General features: G+C 47.0%; 1 protein-coding gene across 2 annotated transcripts in view; it reads right to left on the bottom strand.

The window, feature by feature from the left end:
• Window positions 1–738: 738 nt before the first annotated feature.
• DPYSL2 (dihydropyrimidinase like 2) overlaps window positions 739–25,279 on the bottom strand; it is a 52,170-nt gene continuing 27,629 nt past the window's right edge. For both annotated transcript variants that reach the window (XM_041490607.1, XM_041490606.1), the window contains exons 4-14: window positions 20,771–20,935; window positions 19,929–19,990; window positions 18,785–18,865; window positions 17,847–17,915; window positions 13,782–13,902; window positions 10,557–10,713; window positions 10,256–10,397; window positions 9,896–10,066; window positions 6,669–6,848; window positions 4,563–4,728; window positions 739–3,564 (exon numbers count right to left, since the gene is read on the bottom strand). In XM_041490607.1, coding sequence (XP_041346541.1) covers window positions 3,473–3,564; window positions 4,563–4,728; window positions 6,669–6,848; window positions 9,896–10,066; window positions 10,256–10,397; window positions 10,557–10,713; window positions 13,782–13,902; window positions 17,847–17,915; window positions 18,785–18,865; window positions 19,929–19,990; window positions 20,771–20,935 — 1,406 coding nt within the window. In that variant the 3' untranslated portion in view covers window positions 739–3,472. The remainder of the gene's footprint in view (window positions 3,565–4,562; window positions 4,729–6,668; window positions 6,849–9,895; window positions 10,067–10,255; window positions 10,398–10,556; window positions 10,714–13,781; window positions 13,903–17,846; window positions 17,916–18,784; window positions 18,866–19,928; window positions 19,991–20,770; window positions 20,936–25,279) is intronic.

Consider the following 25,279-nt stretch of genomic DNA (forward strand, 5'->3'; position numbering starts at 1 on the left):
GTTCAATGCATTTCACAGAGCACCCCAACATTTGGGTTTGCTCGGATGAGGAACAAGAGCTAAAACTCCTCACAAAGACAGTCGCAAACTTCAGCTGTGCTCAGATTTGGGGGAAGAGCCCCCAGAGGGCTGAGTTGGTGGTTGTAGGAATGCATCATCCAACATTCTGGGCAGCTGACAGGGATGCTTGTCCCTGTGACATCCAACCACCACCGCCCCAAGTTCCACTGGTGTATTTCCTGTAAATCCCAAGCACCACCACCCCAAGTTACACTGGAGTTGTTCCCAGCTCCAACTCTTCCCACTCAGCTGCTGCCTGTGGCTCCTATTTACAACTGTGATTTTTTCCCCATTCCTTGGGTGGCAGAGGGTCCAAGCAGATCCACACTGGGGGGCTGAGAGCTATGCCAATACCTTTAGGGGCTTTTGCTCACATTCCATCAGTGATCCATGCAATGCAGAGCCAGGATTTTTCAGGCAACTGTCTCTGCTTTGCCAAATGCTGTTTTAAACAAAGTGCCCTCAGTCACAGCTTGCTTTCTCCAGAGAAAATTACTCTGTGGCCCATCAATTCATCTTTACCATCACCATAGGAGTTCCTCTCCAGCTCTGCCCCTGCACATCTCCACATCAGCCCACCCCAGCCTGGTTTTCAGGGCTGTTTGTCCATGCTGAAGGCAACAGCCCAGAACGCAGTGACACACAACACGCAGCGCCTCGAGACACAGGTGCACCTACTGAAACAACAACATTTTGTCTTTATTAGGAGTTCCCATGGTAATATAACACAGAGTTCTTAAGGAATAAAACACAAGACTTGGGGTTGGGATGGGGGGGGTGTTTTTGCCATTGAAACAATGGTCAAATATCAGTACTCCTCTTTGTCTACACACATGATCAGCTTTAGCACTTACAGCTCCTCCACTCATGGTTCACAATCACAAATCCAAGGGTTAAATCCAGCTAGTATTAAATCCTACTTTTTTCTTTTATTATTTTTAGAGCTTCAAGTCACTGCGGTTAATTAATTAATTCATTAAGTCATCGTCTTTTTTTTTTTAGCATTTACATATGACATTCATTAAACAGACACAAAGCGGACAAGCTCTCACAGAAAAAACATGCTTACATAGCCTGCAAAAAACTTTTTTTTGTGATTTTTTTCTTTCCTTTTCAAGAACAAATTAAAATTTAACAAGTTATTATGAGTCAGTGAAGGAAAAAAAAAGGAAGACTTAAGTGAATACTGAAGAGCCGCAAGTGTTTCGTAGAACTGAAACGGATCTACAATTCTTTTTTTTTTCTCCCCAACTCGTTCAAATTGATTTTAACATACAGGTGACAAAGAAAAATATTTAAAAATGAAAATAGCTGCAATATATATATTAAGTTCATGGATTACTTAACAAAAAAAAGTGCAAACTCTTTATGCAAAACTAGAAGACCCAGGAGTTGAATCTAAATGCAAAATGTGTGGAGAAATATGGCAAAGTTGTTCTTAACTTTCGTGTTCAAAGGGGCCTAAAGAGTTTAGGTGCTGCAGCTGGGAGGGTTTGGGTAGCTAAGTAGCTTCCAGAAACTTTGCAAGTCCCAGCATGGATACCTCATAACAACAAATTTGGTACTCATTTCTTGAAAGCCTTCATATATATGTATATAGGTTTTTTTCCTAAAAGAACCTGTAAACACCATTTAAGAAAATACAGCTACGGACAAACAAGGTTGATGGAGGTGGCAAAGCACAAAGAGAAGAGGGAGCAGAAGATGCAGCCAAGTCCCAGGGCAGGCAAACAGTGGAGGCAACGCTGTGGTAATAAAAGCTCTCTGTGCTAAAACAAGTCCTTGGGACTGCTGAGCCCTCCAGCTATGCCTAAGTGGGGACCTCATGGCACTGGTTTATCCTCCAATGTCCCAAAACCAATAAGCCTCCAGTCCCAGAGCTACCAGACCTTTAATCCCAGAGGGCAGTTAAACACCCAGACCCTGCTGGCTGCCCCAAAGCTGAGGCATTCCTTTAAGGACCACTGATGGTGTCTCAAATCCTAGGCATGTGAGGCAGGGTGGGGAACAGCCAGGCCTTCTCATGGGGATGTGCAGGACTTCTGCAGAGCTGGGTAGCTGTGACATTCGTACAAGAGATTCTCAGCTGCTGGGGACCCAGCCAGCTCCCAGTTACAGCAGCTGGGCCTGGAATGGAATTGCCACAGGTGCTCAGCACACACTCCCTGACTGCCCTTTGAGAGCTAAAGATAAGCCCTCAAAGCTTTAAATAACCTTTCCTTGATGGCCAGGGAGGGAGTTTCTGCTACAAAAATCTTTCAGGCAACGTGCTGCTCTTTGCCCACAGCTCTCTGCCTGTCCATATCCACCTTCAGGGACAGAAGAAAAACTGCTACAAACTCTTCCAGATACTCCATCCTAGCAATTCAGATGGTGTGCAGCTCCTCTGTTTGCACCAGCTCAAGACCTGATGGACTGAAGATCCTATGGACCTGCTCCATGCCCTTACTGCAGCTACGTGACAAGAAATGGCTGGAAAATGCAACTAAGGGACACCTGAAGTACCAGGGTGGCAGTGGCAGTGGCAGTAACACTGGCGGGAGTCTGTGACTTGGATGAGGTTTGGGAAGAACAGGGAGATTCCCAGTTCTCAGATAAGGCTTCGTAAACACAATGATACAAACATATTGAAAACACACGCACAAACATTAAAAAAAAAAAGTTTCCTCAAGGACCTAATTTGCAGCAAAATCCAGAAGAAAAATGAAACCAAGGAAAAACCAACTGAACAGAACGGAAGTCCCCAAGGATTCTGGCTCACCCACTGGCTGGGGTGATGTTCTCTGCCATTGCTAGTGCTGGGTCCTGTTTCTCTCTCCTGGCAGCATCTAGTGATCTCAGCGCTGGTGGTGAAGAATGGCCATAGACAGGCTGGGATTCCAGTCCCTTCGTGCTTGCCTAGCTAATTCTGTTGGAACACAGAACCCTACAGAATATCCAGTTTAAAACCCTTGAACTACTCTTCTGCTTGACATTAAAAAAAAAAAAAAAAAAAAAAGCTTTTTTTATGCATTTATTTTTATTTCTTTCTTCTTTTTTGTGTGTGTGTGTGTGTCTTGAAGGCAGCTCCTGGGAAATTCACTTTATCCTTCCTTTACTAAAAGAAAGATGCTGAATAGGACAGAGACCACGTATCTCAAATACCCTCTTTACATTTACTCTTTCATGTCAGAGGTGTCAAAACACGGTTTATTTCTTTAAATGTGTAAGGGGCTGGGGTGGGGGGGAAGTGCGAGGGGTTGGTGAAGATGAGGAAGGAACCTGAGGGGACTGAAAGAGGTGCTTTTACTTCAGCCCCTCCCCACACTGGGTGCCCGCAGTAACTGTCACAGGCTCTAAAAGAATCAAAAAGGGTCTCCAGGTGCCCCAGTCCCCCCAGGGTGTACCCGGTGGGCACAGGAGGGTTCGGTCCTTAGCCCAAGCTGGTGATGTTGGCACGGCCACCCGGCGGGGCCACAATGCGCTGGGTCGTGCGGCGTGGGATGTTGTCATCGATCTGTGCCCCTGCGGGAGAGAGAGGAGGAGTCACCAACTCTGCAGTTTAAAATCCATGTGGGTGTGGCACTTTGATGCAGCCTTAATGGTTGGATTTGCTCTTAGAGGGCTTTTCCAGCCTAAACCATTCTGTGATTCTGTCTTTGGAGGAAAAGCCTTCACTGGCCCACACTGCCTTAATTCTGCTGAAACCTGTTCTGCATTAATAATATCTCTGCCCTCAGCGCCTGAAGCACCCAGCCCTGCACAGGTAAGAGCTGAATGTATGATTATCCCTTAGCCAGCTTTCCTATCTTCTTCTATAGTCTCCTCTTCTTGCAACTGGAACATCAGCTGAGAAATCACATCTTCCACATCCCAGATCCACAGCTGCTCTCAGCTGGCAAAGTTCTCTTGAAGTTTGTGTCATCTTAAAAAAAAGGGTTTTTTGCTATAGCCTCTTAAAACCAGAAAATTCCCATTTCTAAACACAGTTGGAATGGTTTTAAGCTGAAGGAGGGCAGAGTTAGATGAGATATTGGGAAGAAATTCCTCCCTGTGAGGGTGGGGAGGGGCTGGGGTGAAATTCACAGAGGAGCTGTGGCTGCTTCATCCCTGGGAGTGTCAAAGGCTAGGCTGGATGCAGCTTGGAGAAACTCGGGGTAGTGGAAGATGTCCCTGCCCATGGCAGAGGATGGGACTGAATGAGCTTTAAGGTCTCTTCCCACCCAAATTATTCCAGGATTCTATGATCTGCCCTCTCTAGACAGCCAGCTGAGGACTCAGCCCAGAACACACTGGAGTGTTCAGCATTCATGTGACATCATGAGAAGAAGCAGGAATTTAGGACAGCTCTGTACTACTCTTCTTCCTCCCTAAAGGGAAAAGCTTCCAGCTAAAAGCCCCCCACAGCCTCTCTGATTCCATCCCTATCCCAGCAGAATGAACTCAGAGCATGGGAGCACAAACCAGCCATGATTTCAGTGCAATAAATCACTCAGCAATAAATCACTCCCAAAACCACATACCAGACAAGCTGAACCCAGACTGGTGCAGGTTCCTCACGGGCGGTGCCTGCTGTTTGGCAGGAGAGGTCTTGGCTGAGGACGCTGGTGTGACCGTTTTGGGTGTCACCGACACCTCGCAGACTGGGCCATCGTAGAGGCCTCGGGGCACCCCCCGCAGCTCAGCCAGCTGCAGGGAGAGAGGGCAACACTGCCTTAAAACACAGCTGCAACACAACCTTAAAACACAGCCACAACACAGCTCAACAGCTGCCCAGATGTGGCTCAGCCAGTGGCACACATTTTGGGATTGGTTGTTGGTAAGAGAATTTGAAAGCACACAGCGTCTCCTCTGTACTGATCCCTGGGGAGCTGCTCTCCTTCTATATTTATTTTGTATCTATATCTAGATTTTGTCTATATCTATTTTACATCTATATTATCTCCATATCTATATCTATATATGTTTATATCTGTAACATATTTATATCTGTATTACACCTACATCTATATGATGTGTATTTCTATTTAATACCTAGCTCTATATCTGTATTATATCTATTTTATATCTCTATTACATCATATCTATATATCTATATGTTTCTATCTATATCTGTATTGCATCTACATCTATTCCTATTTTATATCCATATCTATATAAATCTATCTATATAAAACATGTCTGTGTCTCTGTCCAACCCAAACAGTTTTGCAGCAAACAACTATTTTCCTACAAGCTAAAACCAATGTTTGTGCAGCTCAACACTTTCCACGATGGAGAATTGAGGTGCTCTGAGTCCATGAGCACCCCAAGGCTCCTTGGCAATATGCACTTGGCTGCTCTGCACTCCCAAAACCCCACTTTTGGATCTTCCTTGCTGTGCAGTACTGTGAGTTGGGAACAGCATACATTCCTATTTTGGCTCTAGATTTTTGTGCAGGACAAGATGCCTACTAATTAGTATGTGACGTGGAATGTGCTGTGGCTCCAGCCAGTCTGTCCCCTGCCCCAAAGGTGCTGTCCTTTAATGATCCCAACCTACCTGCCACTGGATTAAAGGCTTCTGACAGGTCTCAAATGCACCTTATTACTCATTCCCAAAAAGCCAAGCAGTGCTGAGACCAGCAGGGCAGCCCAGAGGAGCCAGGCTGGCTTCAATAGCCAGCCCTGGAGCTGCAGGTTGGGATAAATGCAATTATTCCAGTTGAGATGCTGCCCAATTGGATTTATAGGTCAGACATGTATTTCTGTGGGAGGACACAGCAGAAACCAGGGATCTGTTCTCCATGGGGCTAAATTATGCCAGGTTGTAATTTTGATAACTTGCAATGTCTTCAAAAGAACAATCAAAGAAAGATGATTTTCAAGGAGTGGGAGGATCACTTGCGGCCACCAGAACCAACACAGCTCAGGAGTTGTCCAGGAGAGGGCAACACTTCAAACAGCAAAATAATTTCTCCCCAGAAATGATTTCACCTATAACTAAACTCCTTCAATTCTCAGCAGCTGAGTTCAGTGCCATCTCTCCCCTGTCAGGCAAATTCAGGCATATCAAAAGAATGATTCAGTTTTGAATGAGTGCATTTTACAGAATCACTTTCCAACTATTTTAGCCTCTTAAAAATAGAACATTGTTCCTTTTAAGCAGTTTGTAGGCTGTGCCTGTGACTCACTAGTCACCAGACAAGAGCATCTGATCGTATCTGCCAGAAGGGAAAGAAGCATAACATATCTGTAACAATAAATTACAATTCTAAATTGCTGCTGAGAGCTTTGATATATAAATGCTAATGGTAACTTCTCCTGGGACCTCTGAGACAGGAGAAACCTGGTCAGTTCTGGGTAGTTTGACTCACGGCCAAATTTGAGGGTTCCTGGACACATTTTCAGTTCGGCTGTCCTCAGACAGAGAAAAATTAAAACCTGCAGAAAACCCAAGCTCAACGCAAAGTATATTCTTGTAATGACTTGAGCGAACAGCAAAAATGAAAGAGGAATGAGACAAATGTGGCTCTCATCCAGGGAACAGCAGTGTGGCCTGAGCCAGGGGACAGCATCTGTTTTCCAGCCACTTTAACTGGGGTTGTCAGAGGGAGAGAACAAATGTGCAGCCAACCATTGACACTCACCCTGCTCCTGGCTTTGATGCGCTTGTAAACGAAGTCAGGGAAGGGTTTCCTGGGGATGTACCTCCCAGAGCCCTCAGTGACGTGGAGATTCCCATCCTCCAGCACAATCTTGCCCTGGCTGATCACCACCAGGGGAGATCCACGGCACTCCATGCCCTCGAAGATATTGTACTCCAGAGACTGCAATGAGCAAAAACAGCACATAAGGCAAACATACTCACTCAGCAGAGCCGGCTGGGCTTTAATTAGCAATCACCAGCCATGCTAATTGCCAAAATTTTAAGGGCAGATGGAAGCAAACTCAACAGTGTTTACCTGAGCTGTATTTGTTGTGATTTAATAAAGGCTCTTAATTATCAGTCTAAGTTTAGGGGTTTATTAATGCAAAATTTCCATTGCAATAAGGTTCATAAAGAATCCCAGAATGGTTTGGGCTGTGAGGGATAAGTTCATCCCATTTCACCCCCTGCCATGGGTTGGGACACTTTCCACTTGATCCAGTTGCTCCAAGCTCTGTCCAACCTGGCCTTGGACACTTCCAGGGATGGAGCAGCCACAGCTGCAGGAAGAGAAAAAATGAGAGCCTCCCTGTTTAAATGTATTTAGGCACCTATCTCTATTGAGCTGGGGGCAGATTTAGGAGCCACAGAAAGCTTTATGTGAGTTTTCTACTAAAAAGAATAATTCTGAAAAATCTGTATTTCAAACCAGTGGTTTGGTTGATGGGTCAGGGACCAGGATAATCTTATTTTAATTTAATGGGATTACTCATCCTCAATTAACTGGATTGGAAACATCTCACCATGAAAAAAAGGCAAGTTTGAAAGAAATCACTGCAAATGTGAAACATCCTGGAATGAGATGCACTGCAACCATGTAATTTGGGGACTGTTACTCTAGTGATCATCTCTGAGTCAAACACAGGTCTTTTTTACCGAGTTAATGATGGAGTTTGCCCTTGAAGTGTGTTATAAGTATGGGCAGGCCTGAGTGCAGCTTTGCAATTAGCCAGACCAGTGGTTAAACTGAGTCTGAACCAGGTCCAGCCTGAAAAAAACTGGGGTGGTATAAAGGAGGAGGCCGGGTCAGGAGTTTATGGATTAGGCTGCTTCCAAGAACAACACCACCTCCCTCCCCAGCTCCTGATGTTTCCTTGCCAGAGAGTGGCAACAGCAGTGCGAATTCTTGGAAAATATCTGTGAGTTGCTAGAACATTTCAAAAAGTAGCAATCGTCCAAGGCCACATAATCAGAGGGTGTCCCTGTGCCTGACTGTCAAGGGGCCTTTTGTCTTCGGCTTGGCCAAACCAGGATATCCAGACTCCAAGGGCATCACTTGTATCAGTTTCTCCTCTAACACAAGGCATTGTGAGACCCAAAAAATTACAGAATTTCAGAATCATTAAGGTTGGAAAAGAGCTCCAAGGTCACTGAGTCCAAGCTGTGCCTGATTCCCACCTTGTCACTGGCCCAGAGCACTAAGAGTCATGTCCAGGCTGCCTTCCTTGGACACCTCCAGAGATAGGGACTCCAAACCTCCCTGGGCAGCCCCTTCCAATGTCTAATTACCCTTTCCATGGAGAAATTCCTCCTGATGTAGCTTCAGGTGTGACGCCAGGTACTACAACAGGCGAAGCAATGACAGGGGATGAGGTCAGAGATGTGTTTGTAAGCAAACAAGCTGTGATTGCTCAGCTTTTCAAACTCTTGGGAATGAGAGCCCTTCCTCCTCAATGCTCTTGGCACAGCTTAAGGGTGCAGCCTTTGGCCACAGCTGAGTGCTAGGGTCTCTTACACACTGCCAGGGTTTTGGGGGATCTCCAGCTCTCAGCAGACAAAAATACTTCTGAATGGAGCTGGTTCTCCTTTGCCTTGCCCAGATCCATGGCAAAATCACAGAACCAATCCAATCCTGGCTGCACTTGGGCATATTCACAAAAGAGAATGTCTGTAAGTTCTGTGTCAGGAAACTGAAAGAGTCCAGTTCATTTCCCAAAGACGACAGCCACTAAATAGAAATTACTTTCAAGCACTCCACCCAAACTACTTCCAGCTCTCTGAGCTATTCATAAGTACAAGCCCAGGTTCAGACCATGAATTCTGGCACCTAAAAGCAGTGAGTCCCTGGGTTCCCTCTTCTTAAGTAATTTCTCTCCAGATTGGAAGAAGTCTGAAAGCACCTCTAAGGCGACTGAAGTGACCAGACTCCTGGAATTCCTCTGTCAGAAGTCTAAGCAGAGGCAAGATGAAGCGAAACCATCTGTGACCAATTCTAACAAAGAGTTAAGTCACAGGGAAGTGAACCAAACCTTTAAAAAAATGATGTTTCCTTGTGAATGTGCCTGGGGATCCAAGTGTGGAAGAAAATTTTGCTCCTTCAGCTCCAGAGTGAATGAAAGTATTCATAGGAAAAAAGAACAAGTAGTTTTTTTTCCAGGGAAAGATTCCATAGGTTCATGGTCAGCAGCAAAACAAGTTGTCAACAAATGCAAACAGTGGCTGCTTTCTCTGAGACAGGGCTTGAATGTCACAGGGAGACTCTAGCCAGGCCCCGGCACTGGCACCATTCTGCAGATTCCCACAGGCTGAGACAGCTTGATAACTGCAGGGGCCAGGTGTAAGGCATGGGATTCAGCAAAAGTGTCCCTAAGAGTGCCACCATGGCAGAAGCTGACAGCGACAAGCTGCAGAAGAGCTAAGGGGAAAGTCTGGTTGGTTTGGGTACTGCCCTTTGCCAACTAATTTGGGGGTGACCACCAGGAAAATCCTGACTCCACACACATGTGCCAGATCAGTGGGTGGTATAAATCCACTCAGACCCTGGATCTGGGCCAGATTTGCAGAAAAAGTGTCCATGAGCTGACAACACTTCAGTGAAAAGGGGCAGTTCCCATTTCCACCACTGGCAAGCCTGGATGTCATAAACAACGTGTTGTCCGAAGAGGCCTTTGCATATTTTAGAGGATTTAAAGAGCTTTCTGTGAGCTCAGATCTATGCACACAACACTCAGGAAGAGCAGACCTGCTCCCTGCTCCAGAGGGAATCCACGTGATTTCAGATGGACTCCTCCTGCTCACACAAGTGAGCTCCAGACTGAGACCAGAGAGGGCTTCAGGCACAGGGAAAATGAGCCCTGAGTTGTCACAAGCTCCCGTTGCTGACAGCATAGCCTGGCACTGAGGAAGAGAGGAGGAAAGGAAGTAGGGAATGGTAGGGAACATCCTTACTATGTTGTGAGTCTTGGCAGAGATTGTCTTGACGCTGTCAGGATCCCAGATCACCAGGTCGGCATCAGAACCCACGGCGATGCGGCCCTTCCGCGGATACAGGTTGAAGATTTTGGCCGCGTTTGTGCTGGTCACAGCCACGAACTGGTTCTCGTCCATCTTGCCAGTCACCTGGGGAGACACCACAGGAGTCACTGCATGAGCCAGCTAAGAGCTGACAGTGCAGCAGATTCCCAAGGATCTCCACAGGGGTAAAAACACCAAGTGGAAGGACCATGACAAGAAAGTAACAGATTCCTGCAGCTCCTTCCACTCTGAATGTCCAGCTGAAAACGTAAACCCATGACAGGTGCGACCTACCACAGCCTTATCCCAGATGATGGACATCCTCTCCTCAGTGCCATTGGTTCCTTCAGGGATCAGGGTGAAGTTGTCCTTCCCAACAGCTTTCTGAGCAGTGTTGAAGGTGCAGTGGGCACTGCCGGTCACTTGGAGGTCACCACTGGAAGAAAAACAAAAGGTATTCAAGATATTTTACTGTCACAGGAATGCTCCTGAAGGTATAACAGCTTTTTGCTTGCTGGCAGCAACATCCCTTATTTTATCATCCATTTCCTCATGATGAATCACGTGTTGTTTGAACACAGAAAGCTCTACTCACCAGGACAGTAGCGAGTTGAGAAAATCAGGAGTGGTCGGGTCAGGACTCAGTGGTGGGGATGTAACAAAAGCTGCTGCCTTTGCCCAGTTCTTGCTCCAGTAATGGGATCCATCAGTGCCCAGGCTGGCTGTGATGGGCTCTCCATACACCACGGTGCCTGTGGGACAGGGACACACATAACTCTTCTGTGAACACCAAGGAATGTGCACTTCCAGCCTGGTTCCTGGCAGAAAGCATCCTCCTGGGAAAGGACACGTGCTGCAGGGCTGCCTGGTACTTCCTCTGAAGCATTAAATAAAGATACTGCTACTGACCAGAGCTGAGAGCAGCAAAATGTGCACAATCCTTTACACAACTGCAGAGGTTGGCACTGATTAATTGTCCTTGAAATGGTTACTGTAAAGATTTGTTTTATTGTTTATATTCATTTTATTATTTATTTATCCTGAGCCAAGAACTTTGTGGAAGAAGCTGAGAGCAATTGTAAGGGAATGAGGAGATTCAGTCTGATCTAGAAGAGATGTGCAAGAAAAAGAATTTTTAGAAGTTTTTATAAACTATAGTATGAATTAAAGACCTTCTAACAAGGCCAGGTTTCTTGCAGTAGGGTCTGTGTACAGTCCAGGTGGGAGAAAACTCCTAACAGGAAAGTTTTTCTGCATACAAAGAAAACCCATCACAGGGGAAATATCAGAGTTCCTGGTTCACAAACACAACGCAAGGGAACTCTGTGATCCCCCCAAGGCACACAGCAAATCTGTGGCAGAACTGGGAAATGGAACTGCATCTCCTAGCTGTCCAGTGCACTCACCACCAGTGCATCCTTCCTCCTCGTTAACATTTTTGGAACCACATGAAAGAGCAGATCCTTAAGGCCAGGATACTCTGCAAGCTGGAACGTACCAGCACCATCTGCACACCAAGCAGATGCTGCAACTTCAAAAGCAGCACGAGCTGGCAGTCACAGGAATCTGCTTACCAAATGCAACCTTGCCAAAATCTGCTCAGTGCCCACCCACCTGCCTCCCCAAGCACTTCATGGGTTTGGATCTGCCTACCAATGATGTGGGCAGCTGAGATGGCAACCCTAAATACTTCAGTCAGGAAAGATGGGCAGAGGGGCAACCAGAGCTGGTCAGCAGGGTCTCACACCTCACCATGCAGGGTGAAAAGACAGAATATTTCTTTCACTATATTGCCAGAGCTACTGTTATGTCTCTGGGGTCTCAAGACAGCTGGGAAAGAGCCCACTAGCTGAGGCAGGATGATGATTAACTGGCTCCATGCTACTCCCAGGACCCTGCTGACACAGGAGGTCGGGGAACAGACTTTGCTAGAGATTCCAGGAGCAGAGGAAGAAGCTCCCTGACATCACTGGCTACAAACAGGGTTCTGAAATCAAAGCAAGGCCAAACACACGCTGGCTATTAATGGGAGGCCTCTTGTGGTCCAGCACACTGGGGATATTGTTCTGCAGGGAGTGATGTCTTTGGGTCCCAGATCTGCCAGCGACAGAGTCTGCAGGGAATCTCCTCCATACAAAAGCCACAGGGAACATCTGGCTTTAAATAACTGCTCTTTGCCATTTAGCAAATCAATCCTTGGATTGATTGTTTTTGCCTTGAATAGTCTTCGGTTACATTTCCTCTATTGTTTGGGAGGGCAAGACCAGTGCACGTGGCCCCTCTTGGTTACTGCACAGCATTTAGCCTGAGTTACTTGAAAAACAGAACAGAGGATAGGGCACCTATTTATACCCCAAATTCTCTTTATAAGGAGAAAACACATTTTGAATGAAAACTGCATGTTTTGGCTCACTCAGGAGGCTGAGTGAAGTGATCCCCGTGGACAATCCCAGCACCTTTAACAGGCAGGGTAACATCCACCCAAGCCAAGCTGTGTTTTATGGCTTTCTGTCAGGATCCAGGTGTGTGCTCCCAAAGCTCCAGTCCACTTGCAACTGGTGGTCTCAGGACACTGAGTGTAGCAAGAAGGTGTTTCTATTGATGCTCCACCTTTGTGGGGCACACGCCTTCAATATTTTATCTAGAAAAGAGAGACTTCCCTGGCTCTCAGGATACAACTGCACTATGACATCAAGTTCTTTCCTGGGGGGATGCAGCATGCAGCCACACTGCTAGGTCAGTGTATCTTCCTTCAGGATGATTCTCTCTGATGGAGCTGGGAAAGAAAGATTTATTCCAAACAGCTTGAGCTGCTTTCACAGACAGCCTTGAAAATCAGTCCTCCTCACCAATTCCTTTTACAGGAATCATGGGACCAAAATACTCCTGAGCTGATGCACAAACACCAATCTGTTTGCTGGAAATCAGCTCCTCTCGCATCAAACACCCAGATGGAAAGTGATGTAATTTATATACCCATCCAGGCTTATTTAGGCTGCAGAAAATTAAATCCAAGCCTTGTGAGGAAAGAAGGGGGTAAATCATCCCTCCTGGTTACTCACCCAACCTAAACAGCTTTAAATAGAAGTGGAAGGTTCAGTCACAGGATAAAGCAGCAGACAGCACTCATTCAGTGGGCAGTCCTGACTCCTTGAGGGCCAGGCAACAGGGGCAGGACTTGGGGGAAGCTCCTGCATCCTTCAGACTAGTTCAGCTCCCTCACAAGCCTCAGTCAGAGAGGAGAGACATGAGCAGCAGGTCTGAGTCTTGCTTCTTGCAGCATCCCCAAGCAGAGTTATCAGAGTCTGTCACAATTCCCAAACCTAACCTAGCCTGCTGGTTCCCATCCCTGCACGGATGTCAGGCTATGAGTTACACCACATGGAAAGCAACTATTCCACAAGCAAGAAGCACAGCAGGCAGCTGGAACTGGTGGGCCTCTTTGGCTACTCCAGCTAAATACAACAGGGCTTGTGAGTCAAGAACTCCATCAGGAATCACTGCTGACCCCAGGAAGCGTGGCAGAAAGCACCAAGGGAAAACCACAGCAGCTGGAAGGAGGACCCAGTTGCAGTCTCCAGGGGAATTCACCTTATGGAGAGAGCATGGAATGACTCTGTGATATCATGAAGGCACATGGCTTGGTGGGGGATGATGAGTGTGAATAGACAAGTTCAGGACTGAGCAGAACAAGCAGCTCCTGGCTGTGACCCAACCACTGAATCCTTGTGTATGGGAAAGTAAAAAGAAACTTTCCTGTAGGGATGAAGCTGATGTTGGCAGGAGCTGAAGTGCATGAGCTAAGGAGGAAATAACTTACCCTTTTTCCTGGCTTGAGCAATGACATCAGCAGCACTTTTGCTCATCACCTTGGTGATGTACAGGGGACAGTTGGTCTGGTTGGCAATGGTTATTGCCCGGTTCACAGCCTCTGCCTCCACCTGAGGAACAGAGGCAGCAGCAGGTCAGGGACACCCAACAGTACCCCACTCATCCTCAGAAGTCACAGACCCTGCTCTCCCAGAAAACAAGGAGTGACAAGGCATTTCCCACCTCTGAGCCTGAAAAGGCACAGTGTAATCACAGCAATTAAATGACATCAAGTTGCAGTCCCCTCTCATTAGCACTTTTTCTCCCAGGCTGCTTCAGAGCCTCTCTGCCTGAACTAAAACAACACTCCAGGTGCTCAGGGTCAGAATTATTAAGCCCCTTCTTTAGCCTAGACAAAAATAAGGAACTAAATGTTGACTCAACAGAACTGCTCCTGCTCCAGCCCACGCAGAAGGGAGATGCTGCACCACATACTCTGGTAAACCACGTTTGCAAACAAGCCTCCTAAATTGTACCCTCCACTACAATCTCTGGCTTGGGATCTGAGAAGAGTGTGAACCACCCCATAAATCAACTGCTTTTCCTTGCATGTGTACAGAGAATTAACCTCAGCCAAACTGAGGGTCACGTTGTAACTGCAGCCTCAGGATGGTGGGCATCGCTCTGATTTTACGGATCACACATCCTAATCAAAGGATCCAGATGGCAGATTGAACAGCTGGGTGATGCTCACTGTGCCTGCTGCCAGCAATGCCACAGACATTTTCCAAGTGAACAACAGAGGAAACAAACCCAGAGCATCTGGAAATCCCATCAGATTTCCCAATGCAAGAGGCTCCCAGAACCTCTCCCATGGACCCTGGTGGCACTGGCACACACTCAGCACTTGTGAAAATCTGCTCTGCAGTGACTGATCACAGCCCAAGTGCCACAGATCATCATCACCTGTCCCAGAATACATTGCCCAGACAGGGTGTGTCTCATTCCTGGAAGTGTCCAGGGCCAGGATGGATGGGGCTTGGAGCATCCTGGAATAGTGGAAGGTGTCCTTGCCCATGGCAGGAGTGGGACTGAGTGGGCTTTGAGGTCCTTTCCAACTCAGACCACTCTGAGATTCTGTGATTGATGGCTCTAAACACTGCTTGGAGGAAAAGAACCACCAGCTTAGGGAACCATGGCCAGGATGATGTCCAAGTGTCCTGAACAGCTCTGCTCATGCCAGCAAAGCCACCACCTGCACCCATGCCCTGTTTGCTGCCAGAATGCTCCAGGAAAACAACAGCCAGGAGTTTTTATAGCAAACCAGCCCCCCGGCGTCAGCAGGGTGCTCTCTGGGACCCAAAGGGTTACAGCCCCAGGAAGGGGATGCTCACGAGGGGGTATTTTCTCTCCCAGATTCCCCAGGCATATGGCAAAGGCTGTGAGGGAGAGTTTTGTTCCAGGATGTTGGACCCAAAGTGTCACAGCCAGCAGCACTCACAAAGGGCGAAAAGAAGATCCAAGAAAAGCCCAGTTGTCCCTTCTGAGAGACAAGGGGAGGACTCAGTCAGGCCAGAGCTTCCAGGCCATGGCCTCCCTTGGCAAACTCCCCACTAGAGCAGGTCTGTGCACAGCTCTGCCTCTGCAGCCTTGGGAACCACATTTCCACCCCGTGCCTCAGTTTCCCTGCAGGCAAAGCAGGGATAAAACAACACACACCCCCAGACTTCTGGGCAGAAGGCATTTGAGCAACTGTGAAGCAGCAGGAGAATATTTTCTGAACAAGGCTGCTGAATTCCTGCCTTGTGCCCAGATGCTAAGGTGACAGGCATATAACAATAACCCAACAAGTAGTCCAAAGGGGAATGTTTGCAATTACCAGGATGCATTAGAAGCCCTAGCACAGCAGTTCTCTTGGAAAAAAAAAAAAAAAAAAAAACCAAAACAAAAGACAGACATTTCCTGGAGCATTTTGACTGCTTGTGCTTCCAGCATTTTTGTGGCTGAAATAAAAACAAAAAAATGATGGATTGCTCTGAAAAGTCATCACAGAATGAACTGAGCTGTGAGGGGGAGAGCTTTCCAGAAAGTGATGGGTGAGGCTGACTTGGGATGGTGCTGTCTTAACTCAGGCCCTATCTTCTGGCTGGAATAACGTGCTGAACACTGTGGTGAGCAAAGCTAAACCCCCGAGTCAGCAGTGAAATTTCAGCCTCAATTTGAGCCTCCTGCCAGCCTGGGAATTGAGATGTGTGCACTCGAAGACACAAGTGCACGAGGCCAGCTCCTGAATGCTTCACTCTGATGTATTCTACCTGAAATGAGTAGGAGTTTTGAGTTAATAAATGTTTTAGAGTTGCTCAGCAGCTCCTGCTGGTTTGCTGTAGATGGAGGTCTGAATGAAGGAGCTGTCCAATCAGATGCCAACCATCCTTAGGACGGGCTTTGCATTCCCTAAAGGACAGCAGGAAAAGCCAATTCTAGTGTCAAAAGCACTCCAGAGAGATACAACAAACATCCACTTCACTAAAGTCAACAGGAATTAGGGATCTGCTGCCACCCCTGGAATCTGGCCTCTATCACCAGCCAGCCCAAGAGGAGCTGGATCTTTTTAAAAGCACAGTCACTCCCACGCTGCAGAAAGGGGGAGGAGGGAAGCAGATGACATAGTTTCCTGCTCTGTTTCCTATGACTTTCAAGGCAGAGAATGTTGGACCAAATGCTTCCCAAGCCTGGGCAGGACACAGCTGAGTTCAGCTGCACAGAGGCTGCCCCATGTGACATCAGGGAGAGGCTTCACTGAGCCTCATCTGCGGCAGCCACGTGTCCTCAGGCTGCCTTTTTCCTCCCTGCACTGAGGCAGAGCACAGTCCTGCACAGATTAACAATCCATCCACGCCTGGGAACCACACAACTCATACTTTAAAGTTCCTGCTCCATGAAGGATGAGCTCTTAAACAGCCAGACACAACTTGGCTGGTTTGATGTCCAGATCCTTTAAGGTAAGAGCAGCGTTCCTTTGAAAACAACACAAATGGAACTCTCTGAAGTGTCACACCAGCATCTGTTCCCACTCCCCTGATGCAGGCCAAAAATTATGTTAAAAAACCACAAATTGGATGAGTGACTGGAAAGTTCAGTGCAAAGTGTTTGCTCACAATTTCAGGAAGCAAAACATTCCAGCTCTGGGAGCCATACACAGATTCTGTGTTCTGTGAGGATTCACTTACAAGTGGAGCTTTTTTTTTTTTTTTTCCCCCAGGCAACAGAATGATTTATGTTCCTACTGAACTGCCTCTGGATGCTGCTTGTCAGAATCCAGGGGAGGAAATGGAGAGTGAGCATGAGGGGCATGTGTGGATGATCTCACAGCCCCAGCTCCAGCTGCCACATCTGGAAGGCAACAAAGCCCCGTGATCTTGGAGGAACAAACAGAGCTGCTTGTACAGAACAGATGAACCCCACAAACCTGGAATGCCACGGTGAGGTGTCCAGCTCAGAGACAGTGAAGCACTGTGAGTGAAGAATGCAATGGGAACCAACCTCAAAGGCAAAGTTTTAAGGCTCTTTAAAACTTCTGGGATTTATTTCAAAGGCTTAGAAGGATTGGAGTGCTCATCCCTGGAGAAATCCATGGGGAAATATGAAGGGTAACTATATTAAAGTGCTGTGCTAAGGCCTGAGCATGACCTCCCCTCTCTGGTACATATTTTCTGTGCTGTCAGCAAACCACTTAATCCATTGCTGTAAAAACCCCCACCCCACTGGTAAAATTTCATCAAAATATAAAGTAGCACAGTAATAGAAGCTATGGAAGTACCAAAAACAATGTCAGGATTTAGGCATATATTAAAAAATTCTGTTAATTCACTGGAAGTCTGACAAAATAATGACCAAGAGAGAAGCCCAAGACACTACCCCTAGAAAGGACAGTAGCAGAATTCCACCAACATAACCCCAAATGCAGAAAAATCCTGTTTCCAGCCACATTCATCCCAACATGAAGTATTTAATGGCAATGCAGAGATGTTACAAATTGGGGTGGGGGTGAATGCATAGGCAGGGGAGTTCTCACCTCTTCAGGTCTGCTCAACACATGCCCTTCAGGGCCTGTGATCCCCAGCTCCAGGATCCTTTGCTGCTCCTAAGGCAGAGAAGAAAAAAGAGCAGGGATGAGATTTAAAGCAAGAGGGAATTATTCTTTCAGCACACACAGCTATTGGAAAGGGGGATGAGTGAGATTCTGAGCATCTGTGCTGCCTAAAAATCACATGGGGCTTTGCACAAGGGCCCTGCAAAAAAGTCCTGTCCAACTCCCCTTGCTGAGAATAACCAGAGCTCACAAAACCTTGCTGATTTGTTCACAGGAGGTCAAGGAAACCTTTTATTTGGATGCACTTCACACTGGGTTCATAGCCCCTCGACTTTCAGCACTCATTTGCGTCTATAAAATCATCTTTAAGATGTGGCAAAATGATAACTCATGGAAAAAATCATCCTGCAACTGGGCTCAAGGACTGGGGTGGGCTCTTGCCCAGCCAAAGAACACAGAAATCCTCTGGGTGCTTGAGACACAGTGTACAAAATGAGCTGGAGATAAGATTAAATTGAATACATTATTAACATTTCTCCCTTGCTGCTGTATGAAGGATAAACAGACCCCAAACATCAGCACCCCATGTACTGTATGAAGCTACATCTCTTCCCACTCCCCCCCTTCTTATTTCCTGCAGAACATTTTGTTGCACACAGTGACAGTCACACCCAGCTTTTCACTTTTGGGGAGAGAGGCAGAGATGCCCAATATCCACCCCAAACTGTAAGCTGCCACAAAAACCTATTCTATCAGCATCAAAGGGGTTAAAAACTGCTGCACAGCACCACTCACACCCTTGATACAGCCATGCCATGCTCTCAAAAGCTTGGGTGGCTCTCAGTTTGCAAAGAAGGAGTCAGAATTTAAACCCCTCCCAGGATTTGAAGCCAGTAACTCAGAGAACAAACAGACCATACCTCAGCAATGATGTCACCGTTCTCAGCATGCACTTGGGCTGTGGCACCAATGTCCCGGATCACACTTAGGACCTCGTAAATCTGGGGGACAGATAACACACATCACAACAGGAGCACACCTGTTGAGAAGGCCACACCCCAGACCCCCACAGAAAACAGAATCTTGCAGAAGAGAAAAGAGAAATAGGAGCACTAAGCAATATAAGATGTGGTTTGCTGGAGAGATGCAAACCATTTTCATGCCTATCACTGAATTTCTCAATTCTACAGTTGGGTGCTGCTGATGTGGCAAAGAGGGGTTCTCCAGTGGCAGGTTTGGAGTACGGGAGGAAGAAACAGCAACAACTCAAGACCCAGAGCTGGATGATTTTAAAGAACTTGCAGAGTTGTACCTGTTTGATGTCTCATTTACTGGTGCCTGGCATGAAAAACATCCCTTATATCTGAGTGGTGGGGGCACGTTCTCCATGGAAATCCAGTATCTGGAGGTAGGAGCAGTGTGATTTCCCACTCCAGCAACCAGTCTGAGAGGGCACAGGTCCAGTAACCCCCAACTGGCGCCATCAATGTTCCCTCATCAAAATGTTTCCAGAGCCCTCAGAGATAACTCACACACCAACACTCCCAGGCATTCCTCTCCTCCCATACCTTCAGAAACATAAACTGCCCCTCTGAACAGCTAAATGTGCCCACCAGAACAGCAAACAGGAGGGCAATTAATTTCTTTCTAAGGCCCCAGTGATTCTACCACCAAAAAAACACCTCTGGACTAGGATCAGTTTTAGTTTCTAAACAGAATAATTATAATTAGCCCAGAGATCTCTGTGTTCTGCCCTGTGCAGAGGCATAAAGCAGCAATTCATAGAACTGCTACTGCTTCTACCCCAAAGGAGCTGGGAAAAAGCCTCTGACCTCTCAAAATGAGAGTTTTACCATTGCTTCCCTCAGCCAAGCCTTTCAGGGTTTGCTGTTGGTTGGGTTTTAACTAAAAATATAATTTTCACACCAGAGGTATGGGTGCTGTTGCCAACCTTAGGTACTGTTACACACATAAAGATTGGAACCAGGAGAGAGTGTCAGATCCCAGGATATTGAATTTAAACACTAATTTGTGACAAATTAAACACAAAGCCTTCCTTCCTACCTGAGAATCACTGAGCTGAAAGCGATCTTTGAAAGCCATGTACACCAAGAAGGAATTCACACCTGGGGGAAAGACAGCACACTGCAGGTGAAGCCATGGACTACAATCCCTAAATCAGCCCCCAGCAATAATTCCATGAATTCACTGTAGGAGGTTGAGTAACAAAATAAAAGCAAAAATGCATTTCACACAAAAGCAGACTGGGCCTGCATGGCTGATCCCCCTCACCCTCCAGGGAGAACAATGGGAAATCTGTGTCTGTGATGTGTCCAAACTGACCCTGACTGATCCTAAGCTGGCTTTTCCTCTCCAGCCTTTAGAACCAGTAACAGCTGTCACCCAGCACGTGTGGGAAGCTCCCATTACGGCATAAAATGCTGGGTTTTGAAACTACAAACAGGATGGAAAATTACTCCAGCCTGAGAATGAAATGCCAAGGAAATAAAGAGGGGGAAAACCTATGAGATGTTTTTACTCAGCTCTTCACTTTTAGCATCCAGAGCTGGATTGGTCCTCCTGGGGCTCTTATTTCCCTTGTTTACAGCACTTTAATGGCTGCAGGTGTCATTGCACTGATGAACCCCAAGGACCTTCACTGGACACAGGAGCTGCTCTGCATGGGAAAAGCAGGAGATTCACCTCTGGAAAATCAGTGCTGCAAGACCAGTGTGCCCCAACCCCTGAGCCCTCTGCAATCTCAACTGCCCAAACCTTCTCAAGGAGCCAGAATGGCCCTAAAACAGCTTTATTGGGATATAAAAGTAAAATACTGCATGAGAGACAGCCTTAAATAATAGGGGATCCTGAAAAAACAAGGAGGGACAAGGCTTCCCTGAGCTTACCATGATCTTTAACCAGAGCTTCCATCTCCTCCTGGACACCTTTATGCCACTCAGTGATATCCACGTGCAGGGAGTAGTCACAGCAGGATTTGCTGTCTGCCCACTCTCGCCACTGGTCGAACGCCGTCAGCAAACTGGTCCCAGGCTCAGGAACCACGTGGTCAACTGGGAATGACAACCAAAGCACCAGTAAATTGCTGGTGCAGAAGCTTTGCTGGGTGCCCAGGACAGCAAGCACAGCTGTGCAAAGGCTGCTGCAAAATCAAGGCATCCTCTTTTCCCTTAAAATATTTCTAAGTTTGCAATTTCTCAGTGGTTTCTAGAGAATGCAGCCACAGAAGTCGATTATGGAGCAGCAGCTGAAGGAAAATTAGTTGTTACTACAACCTGTTTACTACAACTGTTGGTGCTATATATCCCAACCAGGAACACCTTCCAGAGGACTGGAGGAAGCAGGACCAACAATTTGTGGTTGGAGAGATCTCTCTGACACTGAGAAGGTCCTGCTGCCTCTGGCACCTGCTCAGTTTGATCCTCACACCAAATCCAGCAGCAACTGGATTCACAGGCAGCTGCAGCTGCAGGACAGCCTCAATGGGTGATGAAAGGGACCTGGATCTGAAGGTTCAGTGTTCCTGGCTTTTATTTCAGCACATGGAGTCTCTGAGATCTTCAAAAGACACAGTGAAATAAAAAAAAAAAAAAGTGTCATGGATTGACAAGTCAGTACTGAACTGAGAGAGTAGGAAAAGCCTGTGGGATTTCAGGGGTCACAAACTGGGAAGCACTGCTGGGGAGGAGGAGAGGGCCCGGCTTGATTCTACATTAAAACACACAGAAAAAAAAAAAGTTGCTTCAATTATCAGCAGAGAAATCCCAGCACTATTTTTTTTAACTTTATGGTGATGATCAGGGCTGCTCTAAGTCACAGCTGGGATGAGAGACAGAGCCTGTGGGTTCCACTCACCCTCAGGGCAGAACAAAGCTTTGCTTCACCCCCACACAGACACAATATTTGCTGGTTTTGCACTGCCTAAAGAACCAGATTCACACTGGGAAAGGCAGCCCAGCTCTCCTGAGCAGCCACAAGCCTCAGTCACCAAAGTCAGCAGAGACCTCTCAGGTGCCTGAGCTGTGCACACACTGTAGAAAGCCAAGAGCTCCCCCAAAACAACCATCCCTGCTGCAAAACTCTGCCCACCCTCTCCCCTTTGCAAAAGGAGACAGCTTAGAATATTTGTGCTTTCCAAAAGGCTTTTCCCCTGGAGGCATCACACCAAGGCAAGGACATGATATGCACATCCTTACTCCCTTGGCTGCTGCAGCTTCCATCAGTTCGGCACTTCAGGAGTGGCTGGGGGTCTCTCTGTTCCCTCCGTCCCCATCACAGAAATCCATGCTGAGTGAAAATTTGGAAATTTGCCTCCTGTCTGGCACCACACCAAGGATGTGCTTTTCACCACCATTGCGAAAAGCAGCCCAAATATAAGCAGACAATAAACTGACCTGTTTTTAAAAAAATTATGCGATTTCTGTTCCATGATCTGCTCCACCCCAGTGGTCAGAAACCTTCCGCTAACTTCCAGCCTGAATTGTTTTTTGGCCAGTACAGAGCCCCTGTCACTCTGTCAAAGTTAATCTTTAGCTTAAGTAGAATGAGTAACAAGGAGAAAAGTAACATTCCCTTTGCTTTTCCAATGGGATGTGGAGAAAGCCCAGGTTTACACAAATGTCTAATTAAAAAGCCAAAAAAAAGTCCATTTAATCTCTAACACAGGAATAAATCCATCTCCACTTGAGACTAAAAGTGCCCTCAGAGCTCTGTCAGCCCCAAGATGATGGATGGCTTGTGGGCATTGGGAAATTGTGCCTGAAGGCACCAAGGGGTTAACACAGAGTTCTCAAAGACCAGCACTGAGCCCCTGGAAATGCTCTGGAGCATCCAGGAATGACTGTGTTGTCAGGGATCAGAGCTTTATCACCACCTCACTCCATGCACTGCCCAAGGATGACAAATAGGGTTTTTTGGAGGCAGTGGAAGCAGGGGTAAGGGAGCTCTATCAGCTCTCTGACAAAGCCACACCACAGCTGGCTGCAATAAGAGTCAGGCATGGAAGTGCTGGTGTAAGTGTGCAGGGAAGTCAGCTCCAGGGGTTGGCAATATCTCCTGTGGCAGTTCCCCTGAGCTCCCTGACAGCCAAATCATTCTCTAGCCCCTTCAAAACACAGCACACTTTTTTCCCACAGCAGCTCTGCCAGGTAAACATCAGCGAACAACCACCTCCCCAAATCCACATGGAAGAACTCAGGAGGAAAGCAGCCTGAGAGTGCAAGGTAAGCAACAGCCTTTGCACCGTGGGACTGAACTAGTCTGAAGAGACTCAGGGAAAGGACCCAGCAGAGCACACCAGAGACAGTCATGGTGACAGGGACATTCCTGGAGAGGGGCCCAAGAGCTGAGGTCCTGTACCTGACCCTGGGGCAGGATGGAAGCTATGCTGCCACAGCAGAGCAAGCAGGAGCAGTGGCTGCTGCACAAAAGGCATGGAGAAAGTGAATGTAATACCAAATCCTGGTCTGGAGGCAATTCAGACACAAACAGCAGTCTCCTTGATTCTCCCATCTTCTGTGCAATGGGAGGGGACAAACACATTGCAAGATCATGGCCTACATCCCCCCATGCGAGGGCAGGGTTTTGGGGGGGACCACAGAAGTAAAAATGAGCCCAGATCCAGGAAAGGAGAGTAGTCAAGGTTGACTCTTTATCTGCTCTTGAAAGGACTGAGCTCTGAAACTGCTTCTGCCTGTTGAGATGGCCAGGAAATTCAGCCCAGAGAAGCTTCTTCCAGCCCTCAGGCACAGCTCAAGAGCTCAGAGTAAAACAAAAAGCTTTTTCTTTCAGGTCCCTGTGCTCCAGAGCAGCACCAGAAGCTGATGGAGGCTCCATCCCACAATGTTCCCACAGCCCCAGGCTTCCAGGATGACCCCTAGGGATGATCTGTCCCAGGACCATGGACACAAGGGCTGACCTACCCCAGCTCACAGCAAATCTCCCTCCTGGAGAATTCCCAGGAGGCTTCCCCTGGGAAAAGCTGTGCTGTCCTGACCCCACAGTCCTCCTTCTCCCTGGGAATCCCATCCCACTGCCCCATCTGTCCTTCCATCACCTCATGTTCAATCCCTGGGTGGCCCCACACCTGCAGGGCACACTTAGGGCAAACTGCTGTGACACAGGCTGTTGTCACCCCTTTATTCCCTCCACCACCACAGCCTTGATCTGGTGTGCTTCCCAGCCCAGATGTTTTCTTCCTGTTGTTGACTTTTTTTTTTTTTCCTGTGCAAATGAATTCAGCTGCTTGAGGTCAGAGAAGGAAGTTGCCAGCTCATTTTTAAACTCAAAGCTTGTTCCAAAACCAGAAACCAAATGGAGAGGAAAAAAATAAATAATAAAAAAAAGGAAAAGATAATGTAAGTATCACTTCATTGGTGCTGAAATCTTCAAAGAAGAAATTAAATAGCTTTGTAGGCCTTGTAGTAGCTCCCTGAATCTTAGTGAAATTCAGGCCTAATTCTAATGTTTCTCTTTATTTAACACACTCTCAGCAAGGCACAGGGCAAAGCCAAGCTCGAGGTTACAATGGTTTCTCAGCTAAGAGCAGAAAACATTCTGTAGATTATCTTTTAACCTTTTGAGCTGCAGAACCCAAAACGCAGCAGTCTAGTGCTGAGGGCAAACAAGGCTGTTACACCAGCAAAGGAATGTCTTTAAAATAAATGAGAAAAACTATTTTGTACATTACAAATATTCTAATTTTTTTTCCTTGTTAAACACTGACAGGATTCCAAAATCCCTGGACAGTCTGTCTTTCTCCCAGATAATCCAAGCTCTAACCTCCCTCTGAGGGCAGTGGGATTTGAGCACCTGTGGACACACATGCTCCAGCCCTAATTATCCAGACTTTTAATTACCCTTCCCATTCCACCCCACCCTTTCTCTTCCAGGAGAGCCGTACAGAGGTTTGGCTCTCTGTCATTATACACAGGCTCACAGGGTGCATCTGCTCCTGCTTCCCAGTGTGCCAGCTCCCCCCACCACCAGCCAGGACTCTTTTCTTTCAGCTCAGGGTCCTCTGCTCCTCCTCCTCGGGCAGATTAATCGGCTCAGGATTAAAGGCAGACAATGAGCTGAAGTGAGACAACAACACTGGGTGATCCATGTGGCTCTTCTGCACCAAAGCTGGCACCCAGCCATGCTGGAATATTCTGTGCCATGGGCCAAACTGGTTAGATGCTGGTGGGGAGGTGAAATGAAAGGGGTAGGCAAAAACTTAGGGGAATGGATGAAATGCTCCAAGGATGGGGAAAATAAAGCAATGTTGTTTTAACATAAGCATGGGAAAATCTCCACAGGTTAGAAGTGCTAGCAGCACTTTATATAGAGTGCTAGCATCACCCATTACTAACACATTCTTACCATGTATTAACATAAAACCTGTATTAAAATCAAAT

Source organism: Pyrgilauda ruficollis, unplaced genomic scaffold (assembly GCF_017590135.1).
Source record: "Pyrgilauda ruficollis isolate IOZ18807 unplaced genomic scaffold, ASM1759013v1 scaffold125, whole genome shotgun sequence".
Lineage (NCBI taxonomy): Eukaryota > Metazoa > Chordata > Aves > Passeriformes > Passeridae > Pyrgilauda > Pyrgilauda ruficollis.